Source organism: Cetorhinus maximus, chromosome 18 (genome assembly GCF_964194155.1).
Source record: "Cetorhinus maximus chromosome 18, sCetMax3.hap1.1, whole genome shotgun sequence".
Taxonomy (NCBI): Eukaryota; Metazoa; Chordata; class Chondrichthyes; order Lamniformes; family Cetorhinidae; genus Cetorhinus; species Cetorhinus maximus.
This window is the reverse complement of record NC_135896.1, coordinates 96,804,312-96,831,539: the sequence shown is the minus strand read 5'-3', so window position 1 is coordinate 96,831,539 and position 27,228 is coordinate 96,804,312. Positions and strand designations below refer to the sequence as shown.

Sequence of the window (27,228 nt, the reverse complement as noted above, 5' to 3'; positions counted from 1 at the left end):
CGAATTGAAGAGTTGAAAATGTCTTTGGGGTTTGTTGGAATAGAATGTTAAAAGGTAGGGATGAACATTCATATCTGGCTTTTAGATTTCTCTAAATTCAGACTGTCCAAGTAGCAGATGTGCTATCCATTGTCTACCAGGGAAATCAGATGTATGGATCAACTATTCAGGCTGGGAAAGTTAATGCACAGAAACCCATTGGGCATGACACAGAAACTGGACACTGTAGTTAGGTAAACCCTATCTCACCAGGGGATTAAAACACCTTAAACAGAAAGCCCACAGAATCTGAGGGATATTAAATGCCATAAAGAGATAGCAATACTAAATTGCTAGGCACTGCTATGAACAAATACCATCGTTGGACATTATAGATTAGAAGTCTCAACTAGGTTAGCAGGACGCACAGAAAAATACATAAGCCAGGATTTGTGTTTTTATTTATTAACAGGTGCAGGTGCCGCAGGCAGAGCCAGCCTTGATCGTCGTTCCCTAGTTCTCCTGGAGAAGGCGCTGGTGAGCCACTTCCTTGAATACAACTGAGTGGTTTGCTGGGCCCATTTCTGAGGGCAGTTAAGAGTCAACCACATTGCTGTGGGTCTGGCGTCACATGTAAGGCAAACCGAGCAAGGTTGGCAGATTTGTTTCCCCTGAAGGACATTAGTGAACTGGGTGGGATTTTGCAACAAAATGCAACTCCATGTTTACCACGACCGATGCCAGCTTTTTATTCCAGGGTTATTTAGTTAATTGGATTTAAATTCCCCAGCTGCCATGATAGGATTTGAATTCATGCCTCTGAGCCTCCAGTAATGTAACCACTATGCTACAGTAACCCATGAAGTTACTGCGGACACACTGGAAACAATTTGTCAAATTTGAACTCTGCTGCCCTGCCTCACAAAATCTATTCTTTGTATTTGTGGCAGTTCTTAATGAGACCGACAATTGTAGTTTTTTTCTTTTGCTCTTTCGCCACCATAGATGGTAAACTGTGGGTGTCACACCCACAATTATCTGACATATGGCACCTGAATACAAGGTTTGTTGGTGGGAACTTTGCAAAATATTTCAGATACATAGGTTGGAATTTAATTCAGGCAGCGGGGGTCCCACTGGTGGACCCAGAAGTCAGGGGTACCTGAGTGGGTCAGAAGACGGCAATCACGCAGCGGTTGGTTAATTAGAGGAAGTGATGCACGCAGCCTGTCCAATTGCATGGTGGAGGTGGGCCTGTCTGCTGCTCCTGCCTTTCTGATAATGGTGCCCCTGGTGCCTGCAGTCCCCTCCCGTGGCATTGCTCCTTCACTGCTCATGTGTCTGACAATATTGGGTTTGTAATCATCACGGGTCTGATCTTAGCCCTTTCAGTGGCTGCTACCCCTGGATTTAAAATGCCAATGTACACCCCTCAGCCTAGCTGAACCATCAGGTCCTCCCCCCTCTAATCTATGCCCCTCAGTCTGTAATTTCCTGAACTCCTTTGGTCCTCCTGTGGAGGATGGCTGACCTTCCACCTCGGGACACTACCTTGCTTCAATACCACTGGTTTTCCCTGGTCAGGAATCTGATGTCCCATTATCCCCGCTTAATCCCAAACTGTGCTTTTAATTGCATTCGCCAGGATGCAAATGGCTCTTAACTGCCTTCTTAATCTTACTTGGCTTCCCGCCATGCTCATGTGGGTTTGCTGCTTCTCTGCCTTCCCGCTGACCCTCGGTTTCTGCCATCGGGATTCCGACTCGCCTGCTCCCGTGCGATTCTATGACTCCTCCCGCCACGAATCCCGCTTTGGCGGGCTGCATTAAATTCCGTCCACAGATAGTACATCAGTTTAGAAATTGTATGAATGGGCAAGAAAGGATGGAATCACGGCAACAGATTTATAAAAGTTAAATGCAAAGAATTTAAATTGATTTATCCCACCTTGTTTTCTTTCCTAGTCCTACAAAACATAGATACACATAAAATATTGAAGGACATTTAAAAAGTGGCATGAAAAATGTGAAAGATGGACAAAGCAGCGAACTGATCCACATGTGAAGCAGCATTTTCTTGAAGAGAAAGGTGTACCTGGTGCAAAATCTGAATATTTTAAATGAAAGCAAAACCATTGTAATTCACGTCAATTTAGATTCAAAAATGTATTCTTCGTAATGAAGATGAACACAGATCTGAGGCCACGATTTAAAGTTTCCCAGAATTGGGACAAGTTGTATATTTGGGATGACGAATAGTGACGCACTTACTTCCCAGCAATGTTGTAAAACTGGGCGTCAGAGAGTTGGACTTAGGGAGAGCAGAAAACGTCTCTTCTACTGCACTAAGCAAGTACTTCTTTAAGGCACAAAATAACATTGCATACTTTATGTTCCTGGGATTTTTCATTCATAAACAGTCAAAATGAAGTAGATTTATACATTTTGCTCAAAGCATACCTTGTCGGATATCTTTCATTTCCAGGTGTAGACTGGATATAAGGATTCCCACTGTCTGAGAGCGTTTGCCATCCAGTAACTTGACAATCTGCAATTGAAATAGAAATTTAGAGTAAAAATATTTGACACTGAAGAACTTGAATGCAAAATTGTTCTTGGGATGTGTACAATGCTGGTAAAGCAGTTATTCATTGTCTACTTCTAATTGTGATGAGGGTGTTAAAAGTCAACCCAAGGTGTGGGACTGGAGTCATATGTAGACCAGGTTAGGTAATGGTGACCTGCTCCTGTCCTCAAAGAGCATTTCCCAAAAAAAACTCTACCATATTGAATGCTATTGTTTAGCAGCATACGAATGAGAATGAAATTGATGTTAGTAGACTGATTTACGTCAATGCATCAATATTAAAATGCACTGAAAGGATTTTGGAGGTGGTTTGATTGGTTCAGTCTTAAGCAGAGTGACTGTGCAAACACAATGAACAGTCTCAAGTCTTTAGACTAAGGAAAGAGGATCACTACCCAGTGATACTAGATGGAAGTGTACATTTTTAACTATATCTGAATCATTGTAATTCTAGATATTTGGATCAGGCATGTGATGGTTAAATGGTCAACACATATTGGATAAATAATGGCCAGTCGTGTAAGGTACTGGCAGTGCCTGGTACCAGTGGATGCACCCTTCATCATGGGTTTTACAGTATTAAATCTCTATGATTAGTCAACCCCGTACATTGTAATTATATGACAATTCAAATAGGTACTCGCAATTATTCTTCCATCTGCCATTTTATGGTACGTTCATGTGCACTACACACGGAGAGAATACACACACGCACTAGCTGTCGTACATAGGCAAGTCTACAATTTCCATTTCCTAAGCACACTAAAGAATATTCCAAGACGTTTTATACAATAAATGTATTGAACCAGACATGCGAAGATTAATGTGGTTGAACCAAACATGGATCAAAAGATGGATAGTGAGATTGGGCTGGATTACACTGTCCCCGCTGGGCATGTTTTTGTAAAATATGACAGGTGGCTACCCTCCACAATAAAATTGGATGAGCGGGCAGCAAAATCAGCAGCCTGCCCACCATTTTTAAATAAATAATTAACGGGAAATTGAGCCTGTTAACAAGCCAATTGACCTGAATAATATACTACCTATGCCATAGCACAGTTGGCATGAGATTCAGGTGGCCGTATTTTTAAAATAACCTTGTGGAAAAGGTGGGAATGAAGCGGGTGTTGCATCTTTTTGGGGCTGCCCTCTGCGCATTAGAGGCACCTCCCCCCCCCACCCCCAAGATGTTACCCCACATTGTTCCTCTCCACCTGGCCTTGAAAACCCACACCTCCAAACCCCTCTCCCTCAGTGCAGGATCCATTGATCTTCTCCATGGGCCTCCTTGCAGTCTCAGCAGTGCCAACTACTAAGCTCTGGCAGCCCGCCTTGACTGATTGGCTGGCAGCTCTCAGGGGCGGGACTTCCTCCCACTGAGGGCGGAAGTCCAACCGTCACCTGCTTATGGCCACCCACAACGTGTTATTGCTGCGAGGCAGCCTTGTTGAGCATCAATCATTGAGGCACTGACTTTTCTTCCGGGAGTGAGGGGTGGGGTGAGGCAACACTTTCAGCCCATTGTTTCTTAAAAAAAAGAAAGAAAAATCTGCACGTACAGAAGTTTAGTCATTAAATCCCACAGGGTAGGCTTCAGATAGTGAAAGACCCAAGCATCGATGGAGAGGCAAAAGAGGGATTGGGGGGGGTTGTGGGTGTAAGCGTTGCTTGGAAGGGTTGAACAACATGTCAAAGTCAAAGGCATGGAGTTCAGGTGTAGATTTGGACAAAGCTGCAGTCACAGGGCAGGGTAGGGACTTAAACATTTAGACTTCTGATTCCCAACGCATTGAATTTTATGTAGGCCAGTGGGCACGCCGGTTGTGGGAACATGGGACTGGATTTTCATCTTCAGGGCGGGTAGCTGGAGTCGGGAAATTTGCCAGCTCGGCGTGCTCGTCTCGGAAGAAAGTGCCCGCAAAGACGGGATGGTCATTCTGAGGTTTGCTAATAGGAGACGGGGCTGCCGTGTGCCAAGCCTGAAAGGCCCATCTTGGTGCTTTGGGACTTTGTCCCAGTTATAATTAAAATAGTAAGTCGATTCAGCAGTCAGCCCTCATGTCACCCCCTAGACACTCCCCATGCCACCTCATGCCCTCCACCTACCTCCCATGGCCATTCATAGGCCCCATGCCAAGCTAGGCCCCTCCACCCACCCCCCCCCATGGCCCCTCATACCCTCTTTTCCAAGCTATGGCACTTTCATATCCATTCTCCAATATACACTCTGTATAGAACCAATGAATAGGATGTATTAAAAAAAGCTTTAAAAAAGTCATTCATTCATAAAAAAATGTTTTTACTACAATCCTATGAAAGTGTCAATCATCCAGACCCTTAAAAGTATCAATAGCTGAAACCGCAAGCACTTGAAACCCCTTTATCTTGTGTGAATAAACATTGTGAAATTGACAGAATAAGATCAGAGAGCCAGAGCTGTCAAGCAAACAATGGGCTGGGCTCAGGTGTTTCAACAAGCTAATGGATTTCTGAGCTCTCAGTCAAACCTCATTATGTAATTATACAATTCCAGCTTCTCCAACCTTTACACTTAACTGAAGTCTTTTATACACGGTATCATCCTCATAAACCTCCTCTGCACCGTATCTAAGGCCTTGACATTCTTCCTTTTCTTTAGAAATACAACGATTTTGTTGACGGAGTTATTAACATAGAAAACAGGGGGCTTCTTGAAGCAACTCTCAGTCAAATGCTGCCTTGATGTCAAAGGCAGTTACTCTCATCTCACCTCTTCATTCAATTAGGCCTCAGTTCACCTGTACATAGCTCTATTTATTTTATATATACAACTTAGTGAGGCAGGTGCATGCCTTATAAGAACATTTAGATTTGAGATTTGTACCCAAGAGAGGTATATAAACCAGTAAATTTGGATTCAATATCCATTCATGTTTGCTTGGTTTGTAAGTACATCAGGTTATTTGGGGATTAAATTTTGAATTGTGAAACTTTGCCTGTAAGTGTACTGTCTTCTTGTCATTGATTCAGCTCAAATAAATATGACTAGTTAGCTAATAATAGCACTCAAGAAGGAATGATAGATTTATGTATCATAAGCACGTGCGGTATTAGAAGCAGAAACATGCAAAGTTGATCCCCTATCACAGCTCACCAGGTAGTGTGAGAATCTAACCCAATTGTTAACTTGTGTTATTCATTTTAAATAAGTCATCATGATAGGCAAATCAAACCTAGAGAAGATCATTGAACAATCTCTCCTCAAGGATCAAGGAACTACATTAGAGATAATTGACATGAAGGTTCATTTGAATGGGTCAAGATCTGAAGTTAGAGCAGGAGAGACAGAAAAGAGTAGTTGCCAAGGTAAATATAAATAATGTCAGACACTACTCAAACAATTGGAACAGTGCTCAAAGCATTATAATAAAGTAAACCTTACAAGAGAATAAGGAGTTGAAGGCAGCTCTTGAATAGTGAGTAGAAGCTATGGAGTTACAAACAGACCCTTTGGTTGGTCACACTGAGCATTGTATGTGGATTGTGAAGTTAGACGAGAAACTAAAAGCTCAAATTATAAAAGTCAACTGAGCCAGACCTGGTGTCTGGTCTCATTTCAATCCCACTAACCTATTTATTACAGTTTCTTCTTGAATGTTTAACTCAAGTAAGAATTTTTCTTTTAATCCTCCCCACATACTCTTACAGCTGCCATTCCTCCTGCCTCTGCAAAAACTGATGCTAAATAATATTAATTATCATTGTCACTTTTCACTCCCAATTACAATTTGGTTTCTTTTATCTTTAAGTGATCACAGCATTCTTAGCTACCTTTTAATTTGTGTTTATATAAAAGCTCTTCAGGCAGGGAATTGCCATTGGTGTGCAGGGGCAGGCCCGACAAATATAATGACAATGCGATGACATTGGGTGTGCGTCCCAATATCATCGTGTGTCATTTCGATATTTTGTTCTGTGCGCTAAAGGCCATTAAAAAGTAATTTAACTTATTAACAATGCTGCCCGTCCAACCTTAAGGTTGGCGGGCAGGCGAACAGCCTAAGTGGCCTTTGCATTTTTAAGGAAGCCTCATCCATGGGCGGGATGAGATTTCCTGAAGGTTTTATTAAATAATTAAATAAAATTTGCAAACTTCACAAACATGTCCCAGCTCATGTGACACTGTCACATGAGGGGCCACGCTTAAGTGATTTTTTTTAAAACTTTATTTTAAAAAAAGTTTTAATATCTACTTAATCTCCTTGAGGCAGCTCGGTGCCTCAGGGAGATTGTTGCACTCTTTCGCACGCATGCACGAAAGAGCACAGGCCCAACTCTCCCTCCTCCCCACCCTGCTTGCACAGGTAGCACTGAGCGCTACCAGCTGCACATTACTCTGGGCGGGCCTTAATTGGCCTGCCCGCGTAAAATGGTGGCGCGCAGCCGATCGGGGGTGGCGATTGGCTCCACGCCCGCTCCCGCCTGCTCCCACCCAGCCCACCCGCCATAGGAACGATTCTCCCCTTCATGTTGACGATCAATTATTTTTGTCATTCTCTTGCCCATGCTAATCTCTCTTATTATTTCAGTTCTGCTGTTTTTACATTTCTGATCATTTCAAATTCTTACACAACAGGATCATCAGCATCAGCACATCTGGGTAGAGACCCACTATCAGAACTCGAAAACCTTGTGTATTCCTAGCATTTTCTGTGTTTAATATAGAATTAGTTAATTTCACCGAAGGAAATCGTCTCAGTGCAACTTTGATCTCCTCTAGAATAAAATTCTGCACTTTATAAAATAAATCAATTCTGAACAAATCCATGGGTTTAAAAACAAGTCATGTATACTCAATTGAAATAACACTTACAAAAATTAAATCCACATTTTAACGGTAGTGGGCATCAGAAATGATAAGCAAAGCTGAAAAAAACTGAGAACTATGACTTCTGCCAACATAGATTCCAAAGAATGCACATCTTAACCCAAATTTTATCTAGTATCTTTACTAGTAAGTTAAGTTTTGCTTCAAAGTTACCACAAATTTAAAACAGGCATCTCTGAAAGATGCACACATGCCTGCTGAACTTCCGTAGTTGGCAATGGAATAAGTTTTCTCAGGGATAATTGCAGTCTCTGACTGTGTGTAATTTGTACACCTTTCAATGACCTTCCAATTGACCTCGTGCTGGGGCAAATGCCTAGGTTGCCAAGATCCCTATTAGATATGCCTTGTTTGAGACCAAGATATTACACAGGTATAATGTATGTAAAGACAAAAGCTGCAATCATTGTAACACAAGTTAGATAGTTTACTTCCAATGAAGGATTGAATTGGTATTAATAACAAAACAGGAAAAAATGTTCTGGATTTTTTTCCACTACAGTCTAACCTGGGAGTCTGATAGATAATCACATTGAAAGAATTAAACTGGACGTTTAAACTGGAAGTGACTAGTTGCAAACAGCACAATTTCAAGTAATTTTAAGTATTACAACAGGTATTTTAAACACTGCTGTTATTGTCACAATCTAAAGCATATTATGAGTAAAACTTAAGATAATTTTATACACTGTTACGTGGGCTTGTAACTGTTCTCAGCTTTAAAACAATTCATCTCGATAACGTTAAATATATTAAGAAGGTAAAATGAAAATTTTTTTTTTTACACAAACTAAAGAGCTAAAGCTTAAACTTTACAGAGCAAAAATACTTATCTCAGCTAATTTACTGACTTGGGCATTTTCCTCTATTATAATTCTGCTCCACATATCGAGCATTTTTACTTTCTTTGCTTAGAGGCAATAAATCTGGAAACATAAGACTTAAGAACAAATGTCAAATATTATACTTCTCATGTGGTTTTTCATTCTATCTCACTTCCCGTGCTGAACACAGTCCTGTGAAAAGCATTAAACTCTGGTTCATAATACTTCTTCAAAGCATGCATAATAAGTACGGGGTCTCGTCCATGATCCGAATAGAAAATGCAGTGACATGTCCAGCTTCCCTATTTTACATCACTAAACTAACCTTTTAAAATTACCTCTCGAAAGAGCACCATTTACATTAGACCTTAAATAGAAACATGTGTTATTAATTACTTCAAACTGTTTCAAAGAAAAAAAACCAGAAAAGTTATAATCTTTAATGTCTTTGATATGATAATCATTCAGCTAACGGACATTGAGTGCGACGGGTAACTTTTAATTGTTGTTGCATACATTAAACTGCTACTTGATAATTCTGGATTTGCATCAGTGCACTAATAAATGAAGCAGTTATATATTTAGTTTTAACCTTGGAACTTTTCTATTTACAAGCTCTGGAACCAGCCAGAAAAATGATTTCCATAACTCAAATACAAGCCACTTCCTAGAGATTCCCACAGGGATTCAAGAGACTTCTAATGCTTAAATGCTGCTAGTTATTTCAAAATTTATGTGTATACATAGTTTCACTACATGCTATAATTACTTTTCCACTTTATGCCCTTTTTGCATGCTTCCTTTCAGTAAGGAGTTAAATTAAAGGCTTTTGTAAGTTGAATTTAGGTTATTAAATATAATTAAATGTGTTGTACAATAAGAGAAAAATATTAAACCACACTAAGTTGTGCTACATGATAATACACCAGTTATGAGTTGGCAAATGTATGGAATTCCCCTGCTCCTGAATGCAGCAGAGGCATTAATCCATTTAAACAGGCTAACGCAGGTGTTGAAATTGTGGAGAGAGAGAGGCATGTAATGAGGTGCCATATGCTCATCAGTTAATTTTGCAAAAAGTAAATTCTATGGATCTATCTCCACAGCATAGTTATTACTATTATAACTAAACAGGATATGCTGAAAACAATAATTCTATTTTATAGAACCATCAAGAAAAACAGGTACATGCCAGAAACCTGGGCCAGAATATTGCGTCAGTGTGCGGGGGCAGGTCTGATACGCTGATATATAAAATGACATGAGATGACTTTGGCTGCGGGGCCCGACGTCATCGTGCGTCATTTCAATAGTGCGTTCGGCGGGCGTGCGCCGACCGAACTGTCAAAGGTCTATTGAGGCCATTAAGAAAGTAATTTAGCTCATTAAAGTTGCCCGTCCAACCTTAAGATTGGGGGGGGGCAGGCGAAGAGCCCAAGCGGCCTTTGCGTTTTCCAGGAAACCTCGTCCACGGGCGGAATGAGGTTTCCTGAAGGGTTAATAAAATAATTAAACAAATTTTACAAAATGACACTGTCACATAAGGGGGCATGTTTAAATAATTTTTTAGGTCATTATTGAGAAGTTTCATTGTCAACTTAATCTGCGTCGTGAAAGAGCGCAGGACCCGACTCTCCCTCCTCCCCCCTGCCTGCACAGGTAGCGATGAGCGTTATTGGCCGTGTATTACACTGGGCGGGCCTTAATTGGCCCGTCCATGTAAAATGGCAGCGCGCAGCCAATCACGGGCGGAGATCAGCTCCACATCCGCCCAGCCCCTAAAGTCGGTTTATCATTATAACCATCTACCCATTATCATTCAAAACAGTTTATTCATATTGTCCAATATAAAAATAGCCCACCCAAAACGAACTGAACTTTAATTAATGAATTTTGATCTAAATAAATCAGCAATGCCACAAATTTTCGAATTGCTTTGAAATGAGCTCTAGGAAACAATTAAACATGCACTATATCCATGTACAAATGATCATTTTAATTTAATTATCACCCCTTGGCACTAATACTAAAAAGGCCTAAATATCAGTGACCCACAAACCTGTCTGTGATGCTAATATTATGTCCAGCGGTGCAGTGCATTGTATTCCTGACTGTGCCAGAGTGCAGTCACTGCTGGAGTGGGGGGGTGGGGGGGCAGTGGGCGTGGGGGTGGGGGAGGGGGGTGGGGGTGGGGGGACACAACTCATTTGCACAGGCTGTTGGGAGTCCCACATCTCTGGAACTTGATAACCTCACTTTGCTGGAAAGTTGAGTGTCAGGTTCCCATCAGAGGTGGAAATGGTGGGGGGAGGTTTCGGAGGGTGGTGGGGGAGGGAAGATGAGAGGAGGTAGCCTCCCTGTTCCCCCATTGATCGTCATAACAAGGACGTCAATACAAAGTTTCTTCCGAAAATATTAATCCTTTTCTTCCATTGGTGGAGGCCACTTACACTTGGTAATGAGGCATCATCTCATTAGGTGTGCTGACTTCCACACTTGTGGCAGTTCCCATATGGTCTGTCAGCTTACTGAGTAACTACATCAGTGACCATATAAGTGGAGGGAGTTTTGCGGATGGTCACTGGGATAGTGAAGGAAACTTAGACCCAACTCGGATCCAAAGGAAACTTGGACCCAAATTATAAATTTCTGAATTTCTCTTGCATGATTGGAAGGTTTACTACTTCAAGTGGTTTTACACATGACTCACCTTTTGCCAAAAACAGGCCTTTTGGAATATTATTGCTTAATTGGACTCATATTTATCATAAGCTGACATATTTGGTTGACGAGCCTGTGATTCATTTAAGAATTGTTTAGATTTTCAATGGGTCTAAACCAATAATCTTTGTTCTGAAAAGGCTTATTTGTGTAAAACAAAACTCAACAGAATTTCAACTTGAAACATGGACAATACCTGCAAATAGTTTTTTCTTTCCCCTAAATTAACATCTTCAACTTTAAAAGCAGTCAGTTGGACGATGACAAACAATCAATTTGCTTATCATTTGATTTCAATCGCCAAATGAGTTTTTAATGTATTGCACCCAGAGGTTGCTGTAAAAATAATGTCAAGTTGAATAGCGTTCGTTATTTATGGATAAATGGCACGTCAACTTCAGGCGAGGAGCAGATAGACTGTTAAACGTGAATGTCCAAAAGTTGCTGTCTGAGTTGCGCTGCTCTCATATTAACCTCACAAAAAACTATCTGGTCCTTAGCCTCCCTGTATTTCTTAGGAACTTGCCACATTTGCCCATTAAATCTCACCACAGAAAATCAAATTTTGCCATTACAAGCGTAAGTGTGCTTTTAACAACGCGACAATTAATTGCTTGGTAGCACAGAACTTGAATATTGCTGGAAAAAAGAGGCATGGGCCAGGATTTTCCGGCCGCGTTGCGGGTGGGGCCTGTCGTGGGTGAGGCGGCGCTCCAGCCAGAAGTCCACTGATCGGAGCGGCGGGACCGGAAGATTGCGGCGGCGGGTGGGTGCGGAAAATCCCGCCCATGGTATCGAAGCTTTTCGCCTTGCACTCATCAGGGTAGACGCAAGAATGCCAACTTTCAAAGGTAACAACAGTTTATACTGAGAAAAGGGATGCTGATTGGTTGGCAAGTTGGCTCTGATCGGTCAAGATGTTGCTCTGCGAATGCACGAGTGAGCGATTGTCGCCCATGTTTTTGTTTATTCAAAAAAGGTGCAATGTCTGGACATATTCCTCTTGCCTACATAGGACAGGCTCCTGCATATGAATTCTAGCAAGCATAAGTGAGCTACATTGCGAGCCCAACTGATAATCTTAAATTGATTGTTAGTGTAATTCTTGGAGGTCTTGTGGCACAGTGGGGAGCGTCCCTACCTCTGAGCCAGAAGCTCCAGGTTCAAGTCTCACTTTGGGACTTGATGACCGCGGAAGGTGCATTCATAATGTGGCCAAACAGGTTGATTATCAACCCGCAAATCTCTCCAATATGCTTATGGCAGGCGGTAAGAGCGGGCCAGTCTCCTGGTCAGCCAGAACCTGCAGAGGGCAATGACAAACCACTACAGTGCCTTGCCAAAGCATAACCATGGACCAACACATCAAAGTCCATGGTTGCCAATGCCCTCTTAGGGCATGGTACCTGAAGAGAGAGAGGGAGATTGTAATTCTTAGCACACTTGGGATTGTCCAGCAAATGCTGCCCAATTGCAGAATTTCATCTAACATTAGGCATCATGTCCTGAGTTTTGCATTAACATGGTAATGTCTTGACCAATCAGAGCCAACTTGCCAACTAATCAGCACCCTTTTCTCATGCAGTATAAATTGTTGCTCCCTTTGAGATTTGGTACTTTTGCATCTGTCCAAATGAGTGCCAGATGAAAAGCTTGGATGACCTGACAATTGTAATTTACAGGCAATCAATCCCTCTGTCACCAAAAATTATTACAGGCATAGAGTTTCATTCCTTCAGGTTTCGAATTTTTCAGGGAGATCTTAAAGGTGTCAAATTTAAAATTTTATTTATTATGTTTCCTTTCTATTTTCTCCAATTCTCTTAACTAATTGCTCTTTCCCTCTCTGTAGCTGATTTGGCATTGAATCCATCACTTTAATTTCCCCCTCCTTCTCAGCTGTGTTACTAGCTCAACTGATTATCTTACACTGGCTGTTAGTGTAACTATCAGCACACTCAGAATTGTTCAACAAGTGCTGCCCAATTGCGGAATCACATCTAATGAACAACCAATCAAGATAATCAGTCGAACTCATAACTCAGCTCATTAATGCTTGTTAGAAGCAACATACATTCATAGGGAAGGACCCATTCTCTGCAACTAGAAGGAACAGGTTCCAAGCCTTGCACCTTTTTTCAACTCCTGGGAGCTTAGGGAGCTTATTGTTCTGTTGCTTTCTCCATGGTAATGCCTCGGCCAATCAGAGTAGTCTTGACAACCAAACAGCACACTTTTCTCCTGTAGTATAAATTGCTGTGATCATTTGAAATTTGGTATTCTTGTGTTTGCCCTTTTGAGTTCAAGAGGCAAAGCTTCAATACCATCTCTCTCTCTTTGCAGTAATTTTCAAGTTCTGTACTACCAAGCAACTGTTCAAAGATGTTTACTGTTTCAATTACAGGTAGTTACTTAAGTGCTATGGAGTTAGCAGGCTCAAGTTTGTTATGGCCAGATAAGGAGGGGGGAAATGACTCTCCTATTCTCCCAGTCCAGGTTTGTCCGTAATACTTTCTTTATGTGAATTTAGAGAGGTTGTGCTTTGCCAATTCTGTAAGAGTCCCACTTTATGCTTTCAGATTGTAAAGAATTAGTCAGACAGGTTTTCTTAGGTTAAATAAAAAAACAAGATGAGTTTATTGAAACTATTTCCCACGAACTAAAAAAGAATGAGGTAAATCGCAGCCACCATTCACATGTCACATGCATTCATCTTGGGCCCCCTACACAGCAGTTCATATGGAAGAGTAAGAGGATAGGCCTATAGGATTTTTACACTTGATGAAACATAAAACATATGTGGTTAGCTGCTCCTTGGCTGGTCTTGACTCAATGATTCCACGTTGTGTTCAGCTGTTGTCCTGGGTTTAGATGTATGGAGCAGGTTTCCATGTTTTATTCCGAACGGTCTCGGTTTATGGTAGATTTCTCTCCTCTGGAAGCTTACTTTGCAAAACCGGGCAGCACATCTGAGAGGGAGGTGTGTAGAGGACACATGGTTTCAGCAGCCCGTGTTGAATACAGCATTGTCCTTTGGGTTCCTCTCCTGCTTGGTAGGTAGTCCTTAAAAGTACCTTGCTGGCTGAATATTCCAGAAAAATTCTATTAGTTTCCACATCTGCTGCAGTTATTGTTTCAGAACAGGTAATTGCATTTTCAGGCCTTATCTCAGGACATTTGAAAAGTCTCAAGATGGTGTGAAGTCAACAGGGGGATGGAGTCATTCATGCTCCCCAGGGGGTTGTGTGTCCATTTCCTTTTCATCCCACTTTATGGGATGTAAGATTGTGAGGATTGCCACAGTGCAAACAGTTTTCCCTTGTCTGCGGAGAGTGTCTCAGTGTTTATGTTTTTAAATCCAGCCAGAAAAAGAAAAAAATTGAAATTGTATCATTAAAAACAAGAGCCTTGTAACAAGTTGTATCATCCGTTCAACACTGTTCTCTTCTTAGGCAACGTGGAGCACCGCATTTCACCTTCCAAAGGTTCGTCCAATTTTTATGTTCACAAACAGCTGGTGGATCATTCAATTGAGGTGGTCCAATTGGCTACTTCAAGCCCTTGTAAATTTTACTTCACATCAGTTACAGTTAATTTTTTCCAGGTTGTCTCACATTTCTTGTCAACATTATTCACATTATACCGCATAGTTTGCATCGATGCCAAGCTAAAAAATGTTGTATTAATTTATAAAACTGAATCACAGCGGAAATGGGGCAAAATCCCAATGCCTAATTGGCTGTTGGGGAGAACATGTAAAATTAGTATGTCTGCTTCATTTGTTTATTATCACTAGGTACGACACCGTTCATGGTCTCATGGCAACTCGACAGTCCCAGGAAGAATGAGGATTGAGAGATCCGGCTACCTGCTAAGACAAAGAACAAAGAACAAAGGAAAGTACAGCACAGGAACAGGCCCTTCGGCCCTCCAAGCCTGCGCTGATCATATTGCCCGTCAACTAAAACATTTTGCACTTCCGGGGTCCGTATCCCTCTATTCCCATCCTATTCATGTATTTGTCAAGCTGCCTCTTAAACACCACTATTGTACCTGCTTCCACCACCTCCTCTGGCAGCGAATTCCAGACACTCACTACCCTCTGCGTAAAAGACTTGCCCCGCACATCTCCTCTATAGTTTTCTCCTCTCACCTTAAATCTATGTCCCCTAGTAATTGACTCTTCCACCCTGGGAAAAAGCTTCTGACTATCTATTCTGCCCATGCCACTCAGAATTTTGTAAACTTCTATCAAGTCGCCCCTCAATCTCCGTCGCTCTAGTGAGAACAATCCGAGTTTCTCCAACCTCTCCTCATAGCTAATAACCTCCAGACCAGGCAGCATCCTGGCAAACCTCCTCTGCACCCTCTCCAACACCTCCATATCCTTCTGGTAACGTGGTGACCAGAATTGCACGCAATATTCCAAGTGTGGCCTAACCAAGGTTCTATACAGCAGCATGACTTCCCAGCTTTTATACTCAATACCCCTGCCAATGAAGGCAAGCACGCCATATGCCTTCCCGACTACCTTATCCACCTGCGTTGCCACTTTCAGTGACCTGTGGGCCTGTACACCCAGATCCCTCTGCCCGTCAATGCACGTCCGTATGGGCTTGAAACGTTAACTCTGTTTCTCTCTCCACAGATGCTGCCAGACCTGCTGAGATTTTCCAGTAGTTTCTGTTTTTAATGCACATCCAAGGTGCCTGTTTTACAACAATAAATTTATAGTCTAAATTGTGCCGTACAACTAGCTTATTAGTGTATGGTTAAAGAAGGCCGTTCATGAAATGTAACTTAGATCTGAAAACAAACTTTTATATTACTGACTTGACAAATTGGTTTTCATAGATATAACTGCCTACCCATTAATCTATGAAATAAAAACTCACACCGAACTAGAGAGGATAATAATTATCACGGGGCAAAAGTTTCTAACTGCTATATGTATATATTATATGTTTGAATTACCTAAATCAATCAGGATTCCACACTGGTTAACTCACTGTTTTGTAAAGACCACATGATATCTTATGAAAATGATAATGTTCCAGGTCGTGATGCCTATACATGCAGCTCTTATATTCATTAAGTAGAATCAGCAGGATTCAAAGTTTTCATCAATCTGATAATGTAATTCAAGCGTAGAACAAAAGGAAAGCAGTGGTCAGATATTTGGAACTTGTCTGCACAGGAGTCCACCAAGACTGATGTGTGAAGTTGGCAGAAAATTGCATTGGCATCAAGAGACAGGCCGAGATAAGAATCACATACTTCAGGAACCAGACTATACTATAAACTCCACAAGTGCCATTGACAGACGGCATCTAATCACGGGTGGAATATTAGTTAAGAAGCTTGGATCAATGCCAAAACAATGCAAGCCATTCAAATATAGTAAGGTGGTTGGCAGTTTCTGGTAACACATAAATTAAACGAAAATGATGGTTTTAAAAGGAGAAAATGCAATAAAATGCTGATGCATACTTAATGATATACTTGGAATTTTTTTTTTTTACAGATTTATAACATGCAACGTGGCACACAAAAATGGTCAGTTGCACGGAAATAATTTTGATCATATTTAAAAGTAGCTCACACGGAAACATAAGTTTGTGAAACTATTTAGGCACTATTTAGGTCCACAGGTCACTGAAAGTGGCAACGCAGGTGGATAAGGTAGTCAGGAAGGCATATGGCATGCTTGACTTCATTGGCAGGGGTATTGAGTATAAAAGCTGGGAAGTCATGCTGCAGCTGTATAGAACCTTGGTTAGGCCACACTTGGAATATTGCGTGCAATTCTGGTCACCACATTATCAGAAGGATATGGAGGCATTGGAGAGGGTGCAGAGGAGGATTACTAGGATGCTGCCTGGTCTGGAGGTTATTAGCTATGAGGAGCGGTTGGAGAAACTCGGATTGTTCTCACCAGAGCGACGGAGATTGAGGGGCGACTTGATAGAAGTTTACAAAATTCTGAGTGGCAGGGACAGAGTAGATAGTCAGAAGCTTTTTCCCAGGGTGGAAGAGTCAATTACTAGGGGACATAGATTTAAGGTGAGAGGAGAAAACTATAGAGGAGATGTGCGGGGCAAGTTTTTTACGCAGAGGGTAGTGAGTGTCTGGAATTCGCTGCCAGAGGAGGTGGTGGAAGCAGGTACAATAGTAGTGTTTAAGAGGCAGCTTGACAAATACATGAATAGGATGGGAATAGAGGGATACGGACCCCGGAAGTGCAAAATGTTTTAGTTGACGGGCAATATGATCGGCGCAGGCTTGGAGGGTCGAAGGGCCTGTTCCTGTGCTGTACTTTTCTTTGTTCTATTCTATGAGATATGCATACTTAATTAAAAAATGACCTCAGTTTTTGAATTAGCCAGAGTTTCCAAGGTCAGGGCAGAGTCAAATACTTTGCGTGGTGGGGTAACACACTGGGCACTACTTTTCCTCCTTCCCCACACTGGCAATCATCATATCTTTTTAACCTCTTAAAGTAACACTTCCATAAATAATGCTTCACACTGCATTCTGGCTAAGGGCAGCTCTAATATGGCATCCTGCACTATGGCTAATCAGCTCCATTCACAGCAATTACTTCCATGCAAAACACATACACAAATACTGAAAGAAAATACTGTGGCTGTTGAAATTTTGAATTAAAAACAGAAAATGCTGGCAATACTCAGCAGGTCTGGCAACATCTTCAGAGAGAGAAGCAGAGTTAACGTTTCACATTGACGACCTGTTATCAGAAATGGGAATGGTTGGAAATGTAATAGGTTTTAAGAAAGCGAAAGGGTGGGGAGGGTGGAAAAGAACAAAAGGGAAGGTCTGTGACTGGGTGGAAGACATGAGAGGTTAAATGGTAAAAGAGTTCACAGAATCACAGGATTGTTACAGTGCAGAAGGAGGCCATTCAGCCCATCATGTCTGCACCGTCTCTCCGAATGAGCAATTCACTTTGTGCCTTTCTCCTTTTCTCCGTAACGTTGCACATTCTTCCTCTTCAGGTAACAGTCTAATTCCCTTTTGAATGCTTTGATTGAATCTGCCTCCACCATACTCTCAGGTAGTGCATTCCAGACCCTAACCACTCGCTGTGTGAAAAAGATTTTTCTCATATCGCTTTTGCTTATTTTGCCAATTATTTTAAATCTGTGCCCTCTCGTTCTCGATCCTTTCACAAGTGGGTCTAGTTTCTCCCTATCATTTTAAATCTGTGCCCTCTCGTTCTCGATCCTTTCACAAGTGGGTCTAGTTTCTCCCTATCTACTATGTCCAGACCCCTCATGATTTTGAAAACCTCCATCAAATCTCCTCTCAGCCTTTGCTTTTCCAAGAAATACAGTCCTAACTTCTCCAATCTATCTTCATAAGTGAAGTGGCTCATCTGCGGAACCATTCCTGTGAATCTTTTCTGCACTCTTTCCAATGCCTTCACATCCTTCCTAAGTGCAGCTCCCTGGGCTGCACTCAATACTCCAGCAGAGGCCAAACTAGTGTTTTATACAAGGTCAACATAACCTACTTGCTCTTGTGCTCTGTGTCCCTATTGTTGGTGGTGAAGGGTCAAAGGGAGTAAAAGTGGGATAAACAAAAAAAAAAACCAAAAGATGTGACTTGAGGAGGTGTTCCCCATTCTGCCATTGGAGGAAGCCACCTTTAACCAATTTTCCTCTTTAAGGACAAGGCATACAGCTTGGGGTCATTCACTCAGCTCCTGAATGGGGAGATGGCAAGTTCATCAGCATCTTGTCCGTGGCAGATTAGGAAGGATAATACTCACTATTCTTACCCTCCTTTCCTGCAAATCAAGCATAGCAATGATGTTGCTGTGGGCATTGGTAGAATATAGATGGAGAAGGAAAGGGACTGTGAAGTTAATCTCTTCCTGGTCATTTACAACAATTTAAAGTCAGGAAGAGGAAAAGGATTAACCCAATGACAAATTGCAGCCACTCCAACCTGCCCATCTTCCTCTGCTCTGATTCCCTCTAATTTACCACCAGTGGTACCGGTTTCCTTTGTGCCGAGCATCGACTCAGTAAATTTGAAGTTAACTTTTTGAGGTTGTGCCGCAAGTCACTGGCGTGACTCCCAGGTCTCCAGCTGTTCTTCCTGGTAGCATCACAGAAGCTTGGTCTTCCTTGCAGGAACCAATGAACCAAATGGCAGCTCCATTGCACCCTGAAGGAGATCTTCAGCTAAGAAGCTTCCAGAGACCAGTCTATCCATGCACCTCCTCTGAAGGTTAGAATACATCTCTAGAGGCAATAGGGTTAGCCTGGAGTGCCTAAATCACAGCTTCTTGACCATGATGGTCGCTGTGTTTCAGAGCCTTTAGGATCAGTAGCAGTTCTGAGACCAGCTGACCTGTCCGTCAATGGGGCCACCGATTTAGGGCCAAATGGAATACTGTAGCAACACTGCCATCGCTCATGCAGCAATGCATACAGAGCTTCCCCTCAGAACACCAGATGGGGGGAAGAAGGGAGGTGAAACCAGGCTGCCCAACAACAGACTCAAGAGAAGCAACTAACAGTGCTTCCTTTGAGAAACAAGTTGCCTTGAGACAAGGGCCATATCTGTCCCAAGGGCTTTTTTTTGTAAAGCATCAACACCAACTTCTTTCCATCATCATAACATAATTATAAATGTAGGTTAGTTGGGGGAAAAGAGTAGGCTGGTAGTGATAGTGAAACTGTTGTAAAATAAAATATGCACTCAGATGCTACTTAGTTATTAATGTACTGATGTTCTGCTTTACCATCAGGTGGTGAAGATTGGAAGGTTATGCAGCAGCAAAAAAGGGCTGCTGCTCTGCCTTGTAGTAAAAAACGTTAATGGTTCGAAGGAGTGTCCCTTACTTTAGGGGAAGAATTTTCCCCCTGTCAGGGGGGGAAATGCAGGGGTGGGCGCGCGCACCTCCGATCGGTGGCCCCAATTGGAGGCATGCCGCCATTTTACGCGGGCGGGCCAATTAAGGCCCGCCCAGCGTGACGTCCACCAGGAAGCGCTATGCGCTCCCTGTGTGGGCGGAGGGGGGGGGGATTTCCCTCAGCCGAGTGCGCTCTTTCGTGCATGCGTGTGAAAGAACGCACTCATCTCCCTGAGGCCAAGTGCTGCCTCAGGGAGATCGGCGCCAAATTTAAAAGTGGCGAAGGTGCAAAAACAAAATTTCCCTGACATGTCCATCACTTTAAAGCATACATTTATTAAAATTTTAAAAGCCCTCATGAAACCTCATCCTGCCCATGGATGAGGTTTCATGCTTTTTCTGAAGCCTGCCAGGGCTCCCGGCCTGCCCGCCAGCCTTAAGGTTGGACGGGCAGGTCCATTAATTATCTCAATTACTTCTTAAATGGCCTCAATAGACCGTTGACAGGTTGGCGGGCACACAGCTGATTCGGCTGCGCCCCCACCGACCTGAAAATTGAAATGACGCGGGGTGACATCAGGAGTTCCGCCCGGCGTCATCCCGCGTCATTTTACACGTCGGCGAGCAGACCTAAAGATCCTGGCCTAGAAATGGAGAGGAGGAGGTAAGGCTATGGAATCAAAGATAGACTTGTTGATGGTATGTGCTGTGCCCCTCGCAAATAAAAGCAGCTTGAGCCGCCTGTGGTGCTCCTCCCCTTCCAGGATAATGGCAAACAGTCAGATCCCATTAGGGATTGACACACCCACTCCTGGGAACCGTTAATTTGGGATGTGGAATCAGGAAATCTGCTCATAGTCCTTAAGCTTTAAAAACCATTTGCCAGCTGTAGAGCTCTGTGGCCAGGATTTTCCAGCCCGTCAAGGCTGGACCCATCGCGGGAGATTCAGGGGCCTAGCCAAAGGTCCATTGACTTTTAGCGGGACTGCACAATCCTGGCAGTGGGTGGGGCTGGAAAATCCCACCTTGTATTGCAGGCACAGGTTCAATGTGAATCTACATGAAGACTTCAAAAATACCAAAACCAAAGTGGTGAATCTCAGAGGGAGTGATCACCTTAAATAGCTTGCCCCTATGTTTGTTTCTTTATCTCTGATCTCAGACATTCCGATTTGCATCTTTATCATAAGCCACAGTGGCCCTGTTGTGCACTAAAAATGTAGATTCTAGTTCCAAATATTTAAATTACCCTGTCACTACTTTTCAACACTGGGTGATCTGCAGGTCACAATTGCAGAATTCCCACTCCCTTGCATTTGTCCCTGCTCTCCCGGTCCCATGCAATTTCTACCCCCAATAATCAGAATCTGGATTAAAAAATACATTTACTCAGTCATATTACTGTAATCCAAGATGAGACAATGAGATTCATCTTGATCAAATTTAAACCTTATTCTCTGGGTTAGTTACATCTGCTAAATATAAAATGTCACTTTTGATTTATGCATGCAATGTCATATTTCACTTTATACTTCAAAATCGCAACCTTCTTAAAAGTGCACATTGCTGCACTGTAATTGGAGATTGTTCAAATGTTATTACTTTTATTTTTGTTTATAACTGATTGAAAGTCTGCAGCTGCAACAAGATCTTCCTGTCCATTTATGCAGAATATAAGATGGTGAGCTGCCCGATATATCACCTAAGTAAAAATAAAAGGTCTTGTCTGATTTATTTGCCCAAAGCCCCATAGAACTGACAGAAGCAAAAAACAGCTGAACTTATCTAACCTGCATTTAACCACATGTGTATTGTATTGTAGGTTGTTGATTACAGTTTGGTAGGTCTGTACAAGTCTTCATTGTCATACATAGGTTAACTGTACATTTTTATTGATTCTTAGAGCTGGTCACAGCTATACAGTAAAGGGGACAAGCTAGAAGCTGTCTCCATGCTTGCTGGTACACACAGCTCTGTCCAACACTCAAATGGCTCCTAGGTGTGGGTCATGTGCTCTCTTACATCACTGTGTGGGTGGTGCTGTATCAGTCCCACACTGACCCTATTGTGCCAGACCCTTATACTGCACATTCTAAAGCGTTAAAAGCTATTAGATGCATTTGTTTACAATAGAAACAATATAAAAACAATAGAGTAAGAAAAACATATTTAGCGTACAAGCAAGTTACGTCGAACTAATGTGTTGATCATTTCCTCTATAAACCAGCGGCAGAAGTTTTTTTCTGAAATGAGTTCAACCATTTCAACTCGGTTTCTAGAGAACGTGGATGCACAATTAAAAAAAAGTCCCAATTTGCATAACTTTGCTATTACTGACATACGAGGGGGTCACAAGATGTGAGAAAAGGTACACTGGCTCAGGAGAGGCTGCTTTTCTGATGTATTTTCGCTTGGCAGTGCTTCCAAAGTGACCATGTGTTCCCTGTGCCAGCAGTGACACCTCCTCCACGATGAACGTACAATTTCACCCAAAAGTGTAAATTTAAATATTAATATGTTATGGGGTGAAATCACACTGTGCAACAATATTAGCACGGAAATGTGTTAACTCAAAACTGCAATGATTGTTGGGGCATTCAAATATCACATAATGTAACTCCAACCTACTAGTGTCCTCAAATTTACCCTTCACAATCTAACAATGTTGATTTGGATTATATGAGAACGCCCTTTATTTCCTGTAGTTGAGAATCCGTGGTAAAACTAACTTGTTACGCTGTGATACATTCATGTTAAATCTAACCTTTTTAGTCTTATTTGTCTTTTGGTAGGTGTCCGACAAAGGCTTCTTCACTTCCTTCACTGTTGCTTTAGCGAAGAGTTCTTCAAATTCTTCAGCATCCTGGATGCAAGGCTCTTGCAGTGATTCCCAAATTGTTGATATTTGATCAACTCTGGAAAGAATAAGATAAATAAGCATTCACTACACGCTGCATTTATACAGTAACTAACTTGTAAAGCAGTCGCAGTGATTCAAAATCTAAAGCAAAGAAAACCTCTTAGGAGCAGTAGCGCAAAACCTTTAAATAATCATGTTTTGTATTATAAAGAAACACACAAGGACCCTTGGGGTGAATCTCAATAAATTGTATAAGGTGGTCAGCAGGACAATTCAGAAACAATTTCATTTATTTACGTCTGAGATGCACAAGCCTATAAACTGGGAGAAGCGTCACCTATTTTTCAGGGGTTTAACAGCCTCTGGGGCTCCAATATGGTGGGCAGGAGGTGCACACTCACTATGTGCTGGAATTGTCCCGCCCACCATATTGGTAAAGGCCAAAACATCGGCATACAGCACACACACCTGAAACAGGAGTTAGCCCCTTATATACACATATGAGTAGCTTAAAACCTGTTTGACACCCTTCCCAGCCTGATGACACCCCGCTCTCCTGCCCATCTCACCTGCTCACCCATGGGCTGCTGCCACTTCACAGCGGCCTGATCCCATTTGCATAATGCCAGCAGCTCTATGCATCTTGCAGGCTCCATAGAATCAACGCTCAATATTGGGGGCATCTCATGCCTCATCATCCAGGCATGGTACCTTTCTGCCCTCCCACATGCCCACAAACGATGGCCATTCCCAAATAGTTAGACCACAATATTTCCTATGTACTGGAAGACAGGCTGTTGGGGTTTTGTAAATATGGCAATTGGAGTAAGAGCCAGAGTGACTGCAAGAGTCTAAAACCAACAGTCAGAAGTGGTTGTGATATGTTAATGAACCAAGAGGAACTTCAACCAGAGTTTTACATACAGGAGTGATTTTGAATTGCGTTGTTTTAGTTCAAAGGGGGATGTATACAGGTTGTAAAAAAGGTGTGAGTAAATAAGATAAAAATGGGGTAAACTTACTTGATTTTAAACCCAAGAGCTAAAGCAAAGAAGCATCTAATCAATTTTGGGAAGAAAGCATTTCTGAAGAGACTGGTTTAAACAATAGAGAGATCAACGGGAAGGAATGCATTTAAGGAAACACTGAAGCCCTCGCCTCAATGAATTTCGGGCTCAGCACGATGCTGAGCTTTTCTTCCGTTACCTTCATCTCTGTGCTGACTTCTTTGGGCAGGAGTCCTCGCAACCCCCCCCCGCCCCTCTCCCAGTTCCACAGACCCTTTCACCCATCTCCAGTATTCTCCCTCCACCTGGACCCCTCCCTCTGGCCTCTTACCTGCTCTTGATCTTTTCATTGAGAACTGTTGGTGTGACATCGGCCATCTTAATTTCTCTGCTCCTCTCACCCACTCTAACATGTCTCCTTCTGAACTTGCTGCACTGCGTTCTCTCAGGTCCAACCCAGACTTTGTTATCAAACCTGCTGACAAGGGTGGTGTTGTTGTTGTCTGGCATACTGACCTCTACCTCGCAGTGGCTGAGTGCCAACTCGCAGACACTTCCTCCTACCTCCCCTGGACCATGTCCCCACCATCGAACATCAAGCCATTGTTTCCAGGACTGTCATTGACCTCATCTCCTCTGGAGATCTTCCCTCCACAGCTTCCAACCTCAGTCTCCCAAACCCACAGTGTCTGCTTCTACCTCTTTCCCAAGATCCACAAACAGGATTATCCTGGTAGACCCGTCATTTCAACCTGGTCCTGCCCCCTGGAACTCATTTATTCCAATCGTCATTGTCTCTCCCCTTCTCCAGTCTCTTTCCACTGACATTCATGATTCCTCTGATACCCTACGTCATATCAACAATGTTGATATGTTGCCTGGCCCTAACCGCCTCTTCTTCACTATGGGCATCCAATCCCTCTACACCTCCACCCCCATCAGGATGGTCTGATGGCTCTCCGCTTCTTCCTTGAACAGAGGCCCGAACAATCCCCATCCACCACTACTCTCCTCCGTCTGGCTGAACTTGTTCTCTCACTGAACAATTTCTCCTTAAACTCGTCTCACTTCTTCCAAATAAAAGGTATGGCTATGCATACCCACATGGGCCCTAGTTATGCCTGTCCTTTTGTGGGGTATGTGGAACATTCCTCGTTCCAGTCTTACTCAGGCCCCCTCCCAAAACCCTTTTTCTGGTACATCGATGACAGCGTTGGTGCTGCTTCATGATCTCGTCCAGACCTGGAAAAGTTCATTGATTTTGCTCCCAAGTTCCACCCCTCTCTTACCTTCACATGGTCCATCTCTGACACTTCCCTTCCTTGACCACTCTGTCTTCATTTCTGGTGATAGACTGTCCACCAATATTCATTACAAGCCTACTGACTCCCACAGCTACCTCGACTACAGCTCTTCACATCCTGCATCCCATTCCCTCAGTTCCTCCACCTCTGTCGCATCTGTTCCAATGATGCTACTTTCCAAAATGGCGCTTCTGACATGCCTTCCTTTTTCTAAGGGTTCTCCCCCACTGTGGTTGGCAGGACCCTCAACCATGTCCGATCCATCTCCCACACCTCTGCCCTCACCCCTTCCCTGAATCATGATAGGGTCCCTCTTGTCCTCACTTTTCACCCCACCAGACTCCACATTCAAAGGATCATCCTCCCCCATCTCTGCCAACTCCAGCATGATGCCACCACCAAACACATCTTCCCCTCACCCACACACCCGTCAGCATTCCGTAGGGACCATTCCCTCCGGGACACCCTGGTCGACTCCTCCATCACCCCCAACACCTCATCCATGGCACCTTCCTATGCAATTGCAAAAGGTGCAACGCCTGCCCCTTTACCTCCTCCCTCCTCACTGTCCAAGAGCCCAAACTCTCCTTTCAGGTGAAGCAGCACTTCACTTGTACCTCCCTCAATTTGTCTAATGTATTCGCTGCTGCCAATGTGGTCTCCTCTACATTGAGGAGACCAAACGTGACTGCTTTGCGGAACACTTTTGCAACCATGACCCAGACCTTCCTGTCCCTTGCCATTTCAACTCACCGTCTTGCCCTTATGCCCACATGTCTGTCCTTGGCCTGCTGCAATGTTCCAGTGAAACCCAACGCAAACTGGAGGAACAGCACCTCATCTTCCGATCAGGCACTTTTCAGCCTTCCAGACTTAACATTGAGTTCAGCAGCTTCAGACCATGAACTCTCTCCTCCACCTTGACCCTTTTTTAATCAAATTAATTTTTTTTTTACATTTCTTTTTTCCCCAACGGAGCTATCTGTCACCATCTGTCACTTGTTCTTATGCTTTGTTTTCACAGAGCGCTGACCCTTGTTCTACTATTAACACATAATGCTATCTCACATTTATGCCACTATCAGCATCTTCTTTAATCTTTAACACTTCCATTAACATTCCCTTTGTCTTGTGTCCATGACATCTTTGTCAAATCTTTCCTGAGCTCCCACCTATCCCTGACCTTCTATTTTGCTCCACCCCCTCTTAAACAGTATACGACCCATCACATTTCTACCTCTCTTCAGTTCTGAAGAAGAGTCACATGGACTCAAAACGTTAACTCTGTTTCTCTCTCCATAGATGCTGCCAGGCCTGCGGAGTTTTTCCAGCATTTTCTGTCTTCATTTCAGAGGGCAGTTAAAAGTTGACCACATTGCTGTGGGTCTGGAGTCACACGTCGGTCAGACCAGGTAATGTCCTTCCTTAAAGGACATGAGTGAACCAGATGTTGCACAACAATCAATGATAGTTTCATGGTCACCATTACTGAGACTAGCTTTCATTTATTGATTGAATTCAAATTCCACCATCTGCCATGGCGGGATTGGAGCCTGGGTCCCCAAAGCATTAGCCTGGATCTCTGGATTACTAGTCCAGTGACATTACCACTATGCCACCATCTTCTATATGGCAGTTAATCAAATTGTCTTACATTTATAATTTTTATGTTGCCACTTGTTGCATCATTAAGTGCAATGTGAAACCTCCATTTGCATGGTAGGCAATCAGTAGTTGTACTTCACTAGACTAATTGTAGAATGAAAGAAAAATTGTTTTCTAAACTCCGAAAGCTGGATACAGCATCCTTAGGAGAGCTCTCCACTGCTGTCTTCCTCATTAGATAGCTCACCACCACATTCTCAAGGGCAATTCGGGATGGGCAATAAACGCTAGCCTAGCCAGCAACTCCCACATCCCGTGAACAAATCCATTTAAAAAAGCAATCGTCTTTGTTGTTAGCTACACCTCATAGACACCATTTACATATGAGATGCCATAATGTGGAGATCAGACTTTTGTATTAAATATCTTCAATTTCTAACAAACCAAAAACAATGCAGAATATTAGTTCATATAATCCACTCCTTAGTATTGCACTTGGGTAACTATTTCTGAATGTTGCAGCATTCATTGTTGCAGGGTAAAATTGTTGAATATTCTGTAATCTATCCCCTCCCCAAATAGTGACTG

General features: G+C 42.8%; 1 protein-coding gene across 2 annotated transcripts in view; it reads right to left on the bottom strand.

The window, feature by feature from the left end:
* Positions 1-27,228, bottom strand: part of LOC144693385 (formin-like) — a 337,591-nt gene that overhangs the window by 174,582 nt on the left and 135,781 nt on the right. For both annotated transcript variants that reach the window (XM_078563248.1, XM_078563249.1), the window contains 2 exons: positions 22,629-22,779; positions 2,439-2,526 (listed from right to left, as the gene is read on the bottom strand). In XM_078563248.1, coding sequence (XP_078419374.1) covers positions 2,439-2,526; positions 22,629-22,779 — 239 coding nt within the window. The remainder of the gene's footprint in view (positions 1-2,438; positions 2,527-22,628; positions 22,780-27,228) is intronic.